At 39.9% G+C, this 11,478-nt stretch overlaps 1 protein-coding gene across 1 annotated transcript in view; it reads left to right on the forward strand.

The window, feature by feature from the left end:
- The window catches only part of fgd (faciogenital dysplasia), a 52,028-nt gene that overhangs the window by 34,382 nt on the left and 6,168 nt on the right, over positions 1–11,478 (forward strand). Inside the window, exons 3-13 of the mRNA XM_034877084.1 lie at positions 99–300; positions 548–1,154; positions 3,318–3,407; positions 5,613–5,749; positions 7,295–7,451; positions 7,630–7,768; positions 9,488–9,546; positions 10,064–10,210; positions 10,307–10,399; positions 10,498–10,577; positions 11,161–11,191. Of these exons, the coding sequence (XP_034732975.1) occupies positions 99–300; positions 548–1,154; positions 3,318–3,407; positions 5,613–5,749; positions 7,295–7,451; positions 7,630–7,768; positions 9,488–9,546; positions 10,064–10,210; positions 10,307–10,399; positions 10,498–10,577; positions 11,161–11,191 (1,742 nt within the window). The remainder of the gene's footprint in view (positions 1–98; positions 301–547; positions 1,155–3,317; positions 3,408–5,612; positions 5,750–7,294; positions 7,452–7,629; positions 7,769–9,487; positions 9,547–10,063; positions 10,211–10,306; positions 10,400–10,497; positions 10,578–11,160; positions 11,192–11,478) is intronic.

The following is an 11,478-nucleotide window of genomic DNA, read 5'->3' on the forward strand; positions in this document are numbered from 1 at the left end:
TTAATATATGTTACCTGATTGCTTTTGTTAATGTCTGCCGGCTAATGCTTCTCTATTGCTCTGCTGTTCTGGCCTCTTCTGGATTTCTACATCTGTAGTGCCCCCTAAACCTTCGCACCTGCTCGCGCTTGGGCAAGACAAGAAACCAAAGAGGATCCCTCCACCTCCGTCGAGGCCTCTGCCTGCTCCCCCTCCTCCGCCTAAACCAAAGCCCAGTCTAACTCCTCCTGGTTTGGGAGCACAGCCACAGAAAGAGGCCCAGAAAGTGGGGCTGCTCATCGAGAGGTTCGAGAATTCAAGGTAAGGCCTTGAGCTTTCTTGTCTTGCTTGTCACATTCATGTATGCATTGTAATGTTTTGGGTATGTGTGGATGTGTGTCTCAACGTCAAAGAGTGTCAACTTGAACATCTCATTTGGTGTTCCTGAGTTTTAATGCTTAAGGATGATATTTTTAACACTTTTATTCTGTCCTTTTTTTGTTGTAAAAAAAGTGTATTGATTCTTCATTTGACTATGATTGATAATGCACATTTGTGATTTTCCCAGGGTCCCTATCCTTGGGGTGCTCCCACGGTCCCAGCTGCACCTGTGTCTGAGAATGGACATTGCGTCTGACATCACGTCCTCCTGTGGTCAGGACATCACGGCGAAGGTTGCAGGAGACTCCTCCCCTGCGGACAAACTTGCACTTGGCACCTCTGAACGGACTGATGAGGTGTCAGAACTTTCCTGTCTGGCACCTGTGCACATCGATGGTTCGTATGAGGCACCATTGGACGACTGTGACATCACACACGGCGTTGGTTGCCTTGATGACGTGGAGCGGGAGGATGGCTCCTCCCACGAGCTCCTGGACAATCCGGACTCCTCGGAGCAGAACGGAAAAATTCCTAATCGGGACAGTGGCATCGACAGCCCGTCATGCGCTGCAGAGGGGGAGGTGTTCCCCAACGAGGACGCCATCGATGAGGAGGATCATTACGACAGCGTCACTGAAACGGAGAGCGTGTCCTGCTGCGTTACCCTAGGCAACAAGCGAGACTCAACACAGGATGAGGACAGTGACTTGGATGAGGGGAGCAGTGGAGAAATACACTCTTTGACAGATACACAGACTGGGTATCTGACAGATGCACACACAGAGGCGCACAAAGTGAGTACTTCACATGCTTTAGCATTATTAAGTTATAACCATAAACCTGAACAACCATAATTAAAGTCTATAATTAAAGTTATGAAGTCTGAATCAACCCCCCACACCTCTGGGATGTTCATGAATGTCTCCCAGTTACTTCCTTCCCCTACCGCGGTAATTTACATTTCATGTTACATTACATTTCATGTTACATCATGACTTTGAGGAATTTTCACAGCATGTTTGTACTGAGCACACCTTGCAAGTTTAAAAGCTTCATTTCAGACAGTCAGACTGCCTTTCATGTAGTGGAAAAAGCAGCTTGTGTCTATTATTACCTCAGCCTGGGTGAACAAGTTCAAAGAATACTTCTGCATAAAATGTTAGAAAATGTTAGAGCCTCGGTTCGCGGGTCACAAGTGACCGACTTGTATCTAAAAGCAGCTTTGCTGTTTCATAAAAGGATGAATACCTGCCCAAAAGCTGCATCAGGGGCTTGTGATGGCTGCTGGATAATAGAGTCCAGAGACGGATATCTCCCCCACAGCTGGGATAAAGTTTCATTTTTCTCTTGTCGTTCAGTTTGACTATTGATTGTAAACAACACTGATATCTCAAGCAGCGCACATATGATTCCTTGTGGCCTATATGCGCTGTCCTTTTTTGGAGACACAGTTCCTGATATAAAAGCATCAGGGACAGGGTAAAATCTAAAAATATGCTGGCATACTAAAGAAAAATAGATTCTGGAGGTGATGACTGAAAGATGAAACAATGTCAAATGAGAAGAGACTTCAAAGACAAACCCAGAAAAGCAGAAACTCAGTGCAGAGTTTTAGTAATTAAACGGTTATGTAGATTTACATTGCATTGCTAGCAGGGGTATGAGCATATGTGGTTCTCAGTACTGTTTTAAGGCTGTAAAACACACCCAAAGCTTACATGAATGTCACACGTGCTGTTTGGTTATGCGTGTAGGTGGGAGACAGAAGTTGTGAAACCCACTTTGTCAAAATAGGCTAAATGTTTTGTGACCCTGTTGTGTGTTGCATTTCATTGGGAGGAACTCTATCCACAAGCATCATTTCTAAAGTTTAATCATACTTTTTTATGTCCTCACATGAACATAACAAAAGATTGAGAGAAATCTTCATTTTCACAACCTTAGCTAATACCATTACCTATTAGTTTCACATGATACCTCGGCTAAACCTAAATTAACCACTGACTAGAATAGAGCTTTGTAAATGTCAGTTTACAGTAATCTGCTCCGGATGCTGCTGACTGTTTCTCAGCTATAACTATTAAAGAATAAGCCTGCTGATATTTTAGATTTTTCTTTATTGTCAAGAAATCCCAAGGGAAAAAAAACTAGTATAATATTGAATTTAAAGTACAGATAAAAGTTGTCTGTGTAGAGAAAGCCTGATATAGCTTATTTTCCTTCTACCATAGAGCTTCATTGTTTTTGTTAAATACTCATTAATGAGCTACACTGTTGTACATGTTCTATTACAATGGACATGAGTGCTATAGTTTATTATGAGGAGAGCCTACATTCACCATCCTGCTGCTATAAATACTAGAGCCTGAAATCCACAGTTTACTCTGGTGTGATTAATGTTTCCTAAAAACTACAGTGCCAAGCTGTTTTAATAAATTATTTAGGCTTTTTTTTTTAAATGTAAACTTGGCCATTCATGGGGATTTACATATTTGGTGGGAACATATTGCTAAGTAAATGCTATTTGTGTTTGTCTGATATTAAGTGGTGCTTTCTTCAAATGTTGCTTTAAATTGAACCGTATATAGAAAGCCTATATAATTGTTGTTTTATGTATTAACAGTCCTTTAAACCGTATCAAGTTATGTCATTTATAAACAACTTTGATACAAGTAGTATACAGGTCGTGCAGGGGAGAAGAATGTGTTGATGTGGAGAGAGAGTCTTGTAATTTTAGTCACATAATCCTGTTGGACATAGGCCTTGTAAAGGACGTTAGCATTTTTTTCAGAGAAGGATTTGTGACTCGTCTGTGTTGAACTTGGGTTAGGGTTAGGATTGTTGATGCTGAATACTTGTGTCAAAAACATATATATATATATATATATATATATATATATATAAACATTGTTTTAATGCCTCAGATGTAATCCTTGGTATCTGCCTGTTTCCCTCAGTGCTCAGAGACTCAGAAGCTCCTGAACATCGCCAAAGAGCTTCTCCAGACGGAAGAGGCCTACGTCAAAAGACTCAACCTTCTCGACCAGGTAACTTTGGGCCTCCTTCTTTTTCTCCGTTGGCGTGTTTGTGAGTGTGACAGTCTGTTTTGGATGCCTCTGGTCCAAATTTCCATCTCCTAACTGTGCCAGTGGTTTTATTGACTGAGATAAGGGCTGAGCTGGATTAAAACTGGAACTGTGATGCCCTTGACAACAACCCGTTCCTCTGTTGACTGGATTACTCAGAGCAGTCTAAGCACGATCATGTGAGAAACCCGTTGTGTGTGCGTGTTTTATATTCATGCATTTTCGGCATAAATATAACTTTGTATATAGCTAACTGCGTGTGTCCACTGTGTAAAGCAGCACGTATTTGTGCGTGTGCGTGCGCGTGCATGTGCGTGCGTGCGTGCGTGCGTGCGTCATGCCCTCGCGGTGCCCTCCTTTACTAATTGTATGTAAATCTTGCAGATTAACAATGTTTTTTTCTTGATTCTTAACTGTTTTTTTAATAACAAAGCTCCTTAAAAAATACCTGTTTGTCATTGATATTAAATTTGGCGCCATTATTTTTTTGATGAATCTATAAGTCATTTTTTATATAAAATACAAGTTGACATATTTAAAGTCCTTGTTTGATCTGATCAGCAGAGTAAACCCCAAATATATTCAGTTTGTTATCATTGGAAACAAAGCAGAGCAGTAAGTATTGACATGACATTTGAGTGATGTCATATAAGAACAGTTTTTAAAACTTTAGCTTGAAAAATTACTTGTATATCCCAATTATTGTCTAATTCTAGATCTCATATAAGCTTTCTTCATCATACTTTACATGATGGTTTCTCCTGATCTTTACTCTCAGAAGTTTTGAACTGCTCCTGCATTCTGCTCTGGTGGCCCTTTTGTTTGACCGTCTCTCATTTTTGTAAATGTGTTATTGTACATCAGCTTCCATTTGGGTTCACTTGTATTTGTGATGAGAATTTACTCGTGGCGGTTGAGTCTTCTTCCTCTTTGTTCAGTTCATGTGGTACAGAGTTGTACAGCTGCCCAATCTCAGAACAGATATGGTGTATTTGCTGCTGAGGGCAGAGAACCCTCACAGTTAACTTCCTGTTTTTGTCACAGCACGCTTGCACGATACAGATTTTCATGAAAGCAATTGTATCAATTCCTTGTTGTGACTAGCAGGGAAGCAAAGGATGATGAAAGTGATGGATGATGCAATTTAAGACAGGAGTTATAACACATCATTAAGTTTACATTCAACACTTAATCCAGACATTTTAAGACTGCTACTGCAAGATGAGATTTAATCCCCCGCTGACATTAATTTGTAATGTAGTACTGAAACAATCAGTTGAATAGACAGAAAACTAATCTTTAATTAATTATTTAATTGGATTCTCCACTGATTAGGATTGCTGTTGTTGGACTAAAAATAAAAAGCATTGAAGGAACAGAGGCTGAGATAGCCAGATGTTGGTATGGGTCAAGCACAAAAAACACAAAATCCTATATTTCTTTTGATGCAACCTATAGCATTTTTAATCAGAACCTCCCTGTCTGGTAAACACTCACGGATTTCAACCTCCACATCTCCAGTTTGTAATCCAGACTTTCTGTTACAAATAGGTCTTTAAGCGGAGATAACGTTTGTGACCTCACAATGACGCCATCAGGCTTATTATTCTGACAAAGGTCCCCAGATACATTAAGGACACAATACCTCACAGTCCCCCTTTGAGTCATTTATCAAATAAAAGAAATTTGTTTTATATCATCGTCAGTGGCAAGTCTCTGTGTTTTGGACTGTTGGTCGGACAAAACAAGCTTTTGGAAGAAGTACCTTTGGGCTCTGGGTAATTGTGATGGGCACCTTTCATAATGGTGTGACATTTTATTGACTAAACAGTTGAATTGAAGAAATAACTGTTAGTTAGTTTGGCTGGGATTGTGAAATTATTTTTAACATGTCAATTACAAACGTCAACCGTTGTTTTACCATCAAAACTAAACTCAATGATGTATCCATCACATTCAAATTTGTCCCAAAATGGCTGATGAGGCACACGTTTGGACTCATATCTAGCTGTTGGTCACACTTAACAAGCCAAAGCTGGAAAAAAATATTTATGGGAATAAACAACAACATGTCTATGTTTACATGCCTTTTGCATGAAATGGAGCCAGATTTGGGTGTTTTTGGAAACAGCTGCATCAGTGTTTGTGTCTTCTTTTTATCTGCAGGTATTTTGCACTAAGCTCACAGAGGCTGGAATCCCTCAGGACGTGATTACAGGGATCTTCTCCAACATCTCCTCCATCTACTGCTTCCACGACAAGTTCCTGCTGCCTGAGCTCCAGACACGCATTACTGGAGAATGGTGAGGCGGAAACACCCGGCATTTCAATGGCTTTCCAAATGGCATCAGTGTGACATGATTCTAAAGATGGCTTGGCTGTTTGTGGTCAGTTAGGCAGTTGGTGTTGGCTGTAAAACGTAGACAGCTGGGCGGCAGTGAAGGGCATTCTTTTTCAGTGGTGTCAGGTTGCCACGTTGTGTGTTTTCTGTGTGTGTGTCAGTGTTGCAGAATGAAACCATTATCTGTATTTTTTCACAGTTTTTAGAAATGTACCCGCAGTGTGTGTTATTGTGCCAGCATCAGCCACTCTTGGTAGATAAAGACTCCTCTAGAGGAGGATGTGTTCATGGAAATCACCTGACAAATAATGGTTAGCCACACATTATTTTCAGCAACTTATTAAAACTTATTGGTTTAGATAGAAAGATATACAGTAAAAACTGTCAGAAAAGTGCACCACAGGAAGAAGATTCACAAGAAGGATTCAGTTGTAGAACTCCTCAATAATGTTCTTAAGATTAGTCTCATTTTTTATGAGCCTTCATCTGTTCCTTACTTACCTCCTATTCTAAATGAAATGAATTACATCAATGCTTCCTGTCTCATATCTATGGTAATCTAACCCTTGTTGGTTTTAAACTGGTAATCTGTGTTTGTGACATGTCAGGAGAAAAGATGTCACTAAATCAGCTGAAGCAAAGCTTAAATTACCAACGTCACTTCACAAAGGGGCGGCTGCGGCTCAGTGGTAGAGCGGTCGCCTGCCAATCGGGAGGTTGCAACCCCATGTTGAAGTGTCCTTGGGCAAGACACTGAACCCTGAGTTGCCTCCGATACTGCGCATCGGACTGTGAATGTGTGTGTTTATTTGATGAGCATGTGGCCCCTTGTACGGCAGCTTCGGCCACAGTGTGTGAATGTGTGTGAATGGCTTGAGTTGAGTTGAGTTGAGTTAAGACTAGAAAAACGCTATACAGAAACAGTCCATTCACATTTACAAAGTTGGAAACGGGTGTTGAGATTTGAGTTTAATATAAAAACTGACCATAGGTAACTAAATGTACTGGGACAGGCTGTCAATAAAGGCTTGTAAGATGGAATTGAACTTTCCAAAATGCTAACTTCATAGAATGAGACAAAATAAAAACACTTGCAAGCTGAAATTCCTTTTTAAATGTTAGGGAACGGAAGACACAGTAAATGTGGTAATACTACTAACATAATGACTAAGTGTGAACGTGTGAGTTACCTGAAAATCAGAATTACTAGAATTCTTTTATGGTTGTACTTGTATAACCCTTTTTTATAAACATTCTTTTTCTGATCAGCTCCAGGACAAAATACTATATATGACATTAAAAAAAAAAGATTTCTCAAAAACATACACTTTACAGTATCATGGTTTATTACACTTAGTTTTGCATGATAGCCATACAACAACAACGATCAAGCAAGATGTATTTGTCCTGTATCAAATCGACCCATATATACCCTGTGTAAAAAAACAAAAAGTACATTTTGAATTCGGTCTAGGATTCATCCGTTTGTTTGTTGTGTTCACTGTAGGGACTCTAATCCCCGTATTGGAGACATCCTCCAGAAACTGGCTCCATTCATGAAGATGTACGGAGAATATGTGAAGAACTTTGACCGAGCCATGGACTTGGTCAACACCTGGACACAGCGGTCTTCACAGTTCAAGAGTGTTGTCCAGAATATACAGGTAGGTGTCTGTCCGTGTATTTCCTAATTCAATTCGTCCTTTGATGTTTGACCTTTAACTAGCAGTATAGTTCAAATTTCAAAGCAATTTTTTTGTCCTTTTCTCATTCACAACTGCATGTACTAGAAAAACAATCTGGTCATGTATCTAATCAAATCGTTGTGTTTTGAATGAACAGAAACAGGATGTGTGCGGTAACCTGACGTTGCAGCACCACATGCTGGAGCCGGTCCAAAGGATTCCTCGCTACGAGCTGTTGCTCAAAGACTACCTGAAGAAGCTGCCTGATGACGCTCTGGACCGAAAAGACGCAGAGAGTGAGACATCAGACCCACTGTTTTTACTGTTAGCTCACGACTGATCAACTGCATGTTGCAGAGACTTCTTCCAGTTACAGTTTTCTCTCTTCCTGTCAACCTGTTTTTTCCTCTGCTTCTCCTTTAATTTAAACTTTCACTTGTAATGGTTCCGATCGCAGAGGTGCGTAGGTATTTTGTCTTTCAAAAAGCTACCACAGAGTTCATGGTTTGATGCACTCAAAATATTTATTTATTTCACAAAATACACAGCCTTTTTTTTTACGTTTCATCTTTTTAGTTTTTAACTGTAGATTTTATTATAGATTCTGTTGCAAAATGTCAATAGAAGAATGCATCATTACATGGAGGATACATCTTGTTTTACAAGTAGTCATTTCCTGTATGAAGCTGAATAGAAGAATAAGTGTTCTCATTATGATAAAGAGAAAACGTCTGAACTTGGTTGGACTAGAATGCTGCCACTTAACTAAAAGTGATGCAGTATTTATTGGTGACATGAACACAAAACGGGTCAATGAAAAGACCGGAAAGTAGGTGAAGCGATGCAGATTCACATTCCAGAAAGCACAGGTGAAGCAAAGACATGTCCGCTCGAGTTGATAATGCACGAATGAACAATTGTGGTTATCCTTATTTACATATTTGGCTCCATGACTTTGGAGGTGAGGGAGCATAAAGTACTGGGTGAAACTGGAGCTCCTGGTAAACATTAGTTCAAAGAAGACAGTGTTCACATCACAGTGCACATCCATATAATTTGTGGTGCAGGGCAAATGTTTAAAGAAGACAAAGTCCGCACAACAGCTTAATGCTCCGAAAAAATGCTTTAATAGTGCAAAAAAGGCCCACAAAATGGCCTTCCTCGGGTGTGTTCCTCAGTGTCACCTGAGGACATTTGGGGTCAAAATGTTATGTACCTTATTTGCACTATTAAAGTATTTTTTCGGCCCATTAGGCTGCGGACTTTAGCTTCTTTCAACTCCAAAAGCCTGTCTGAACTCTCTGTCACTTATGTGAGCACTTCTTGCTTGAGAATGGTAACCCTCCGTGGATATCGCTCCTTGTTGCTCCACATTTAAACAAACCTTGTTCATAAATAGCCCGTTGATGAGATTTAGCACACAATGAAAAAAATCACCTTTATTAACACCATAAAGACAAGTAACTTGCCTTCATTAGGGTAACAGGATACAGGATAATTTCATTCATCATAGATATGATTGCAGGATAGCAGATCAAACACTTTACGTTAATGCGTCTTTCTTAATGCCCCAAAATTCCATTTAACATGATCTGATGCCCTCCCACGTCCGTGTTTCCATTTACTCGAGCATTAACTTTACCACACGGTGTTTGGAGCCTGTGGAAGGGGTTTTCTCTCATCCACTCCAGTTGAAAAGCAGTTCATCACAGTTTTTTTGGCCTCATTTTCCCCGGCTGTGTGTCTCTTCTGTTTATGTAGACCATGATTTAAGATGGCTGACTCAGGTGCTTGCAGGGCTCTGTGCTGGCTAAAAGCCATTCTAGTGCATGCTGGGTGTTTAATGTTAAGCCTTTGATTCCGTTCAGTTTATATGAAGCTATTGTGACATCTTATTTTCCAGTGAGCAACAAAAAGATTTGTATCTGCCGTTTGATTCCGTTCTACTCACACATGATGTTATTGTTGTGTTGTACTGTTACATGTTTACATTTGTGTATGAATGCTTGTTACAGAGGCACTGGAGCTGATCTCTACTGCAGCTAACCATTCCAATGCAGCAATCAGGAAAATGGTAAGACTTTGACTTGGCTTGTATTTCTTTTTCTTGTCAATTCTTTCTAAGCTCTTGTTCTTTTGCTGTCTCATCGAGGTTCATAAAAAGCAACTAATGTGTTACTCAATCATGGGGTTGCTGAGGCTGGGCTGTCAGTCAGCAACATTGCAAGTGTGTGTCTGAGGGAGTGAACAAGTTGAATTTGTACAGACAGGAAGTTGCCGTTTCCTGCCTCGAATTTCACCGCTTGTGAAAGCCTGACTGACTTTTTAATTCTCATCCTCTTTATCTCTTTCCTCTTTCGGGCCATGTTACTCGTATTTCTCATATCCTTAAAAACAGCTCAAGCAGACAAATGCGTTTATGAATCAATAAGGAAATGTAATACCTGCTTTTCCTGCCTTGCTGGAAAACCCAATTAATGAAAAAGAGTCTTACCTGAAAACAAAATCACCCCCTCTGGTGGACTTTTGCTTATAGCCATATAGTGTATTCTCTGTCTTTTCCTCATCCTCCTTTTGTGTCACGTTTTCAGGAGAAGATGCACAAGCTGCTGGAGGTTTACGAGAGGCTTGGAGGAGAGGAGGACATTGTTAACCCTGCCAATGAGCTCATCAAAGAAGGACATATCAAGAAGATGTCGGCCAAAAACGGAACAGCACAAGACCGATACCTCTACTTGGTGAGAGGACTGAAGTGTTACCTTAGAGACATATCTTTGTAAATGTGAGCCTTGTTGTCTGTATTGCTTATTAACCGCATCATCTGTCTGATCCAGTTCAACAATATGGTGCTATACTGCGTGCCTAAACTCAGACTGATGGGACAGAAGTTCAGTGTCAGAGAGAGGATTGATATCGCTGGCATGGAGGTGCAGTTCTGCTTTTTCATTCTGTCAGATGCCTTTTGTTTCCTCTTATCTTTTATGTATTCTGGTGGCTTCAAATTTCCTCTGTTTCTTGACCTCAGGTGCAGGAGAATGTGAAGCAGAACCTTCCACACACGTTTGCCATTATCGGCAAGCAGCGTTCACTTGAGCTGCAAGCAAGGTAAAGACATTTGAATCAATCGCTAAAGTAAATCTACAGACTGAACTGAAATTTGAAAATGTACTGTAACTTTATTCAATGCAATGTATTCCTATGGGACCCCAAAGTGTTTAATATAAGATTCAATTAAATTGTGAAATATTTTAAGAAAATATTAGAACCTAATGGATTACAAAAATACCATTATGTTTTTCCCAGTGAAATCTTTAGTTAATGTCACATTTTCTTTTATAATGCGACTTAGTTTTCATAATAACACTTTTCATGAAAGTTGTGTTGTCACCAGTCACCTTTCAGCCAATCACATGCAGGCTCAACAACTACAAGCTAGTTAACTAGCGGCATCTCAACCTACATATTTTGCATTGCTCGTGTTGTTGTTACATACCTTTTTACAAAGCTGCACGTGCTATCTTCCAAGCCAGCAAACTAAACTGGTTTAGATTATGATTATTTATTTATTTCATAATGTCTGATAGTACTATTTGAGGTGAATATTTGAATAGTCAAAGCTATTTCATTGTGATGCTCTGTGTTTTTTATTGAAATGAAATAATCTCATGATCTTTTATTTGCTTTACAGGACAGCTGAGGAAAAGGAAGATTGGATTCAGGCAAGGATCACACGCATGCACGCATAGATATTCATGTACTAGAAGTACACCCACGCACATATGCACACACCGTCTCTCGTGCACACATGCAGCATTTTGTGCCTGCTCCTTTGGTATTTCTGCTTTATTAGAGAATGGAATTAGCAAAGATGTCCTCCCCATATTGATTCAGTGTGTTTGGGAATTATATTCTCTAATAAAACTCCTCATTATTGTTCATTTAGCTCATTAAAGCAGAGTAAAGATGATTAAAACATTTTGCAGGGTGGGAGGGGGTTGGAGGGGGG

This window comes from Etheostoma cragini, chromosome 7 (assembly GCF_013103735.1).
Source record: "Etheostoma cragini isolate CJK2018 chromosome 7, CSU_Ecrag_1.0, whole genome shotgun sequence".
NCBI lineage: Eukaryota > Metazoa > Chordata > Actinopteri > Perciformes > Percidae > Etheostoma > Etheostoma cragini.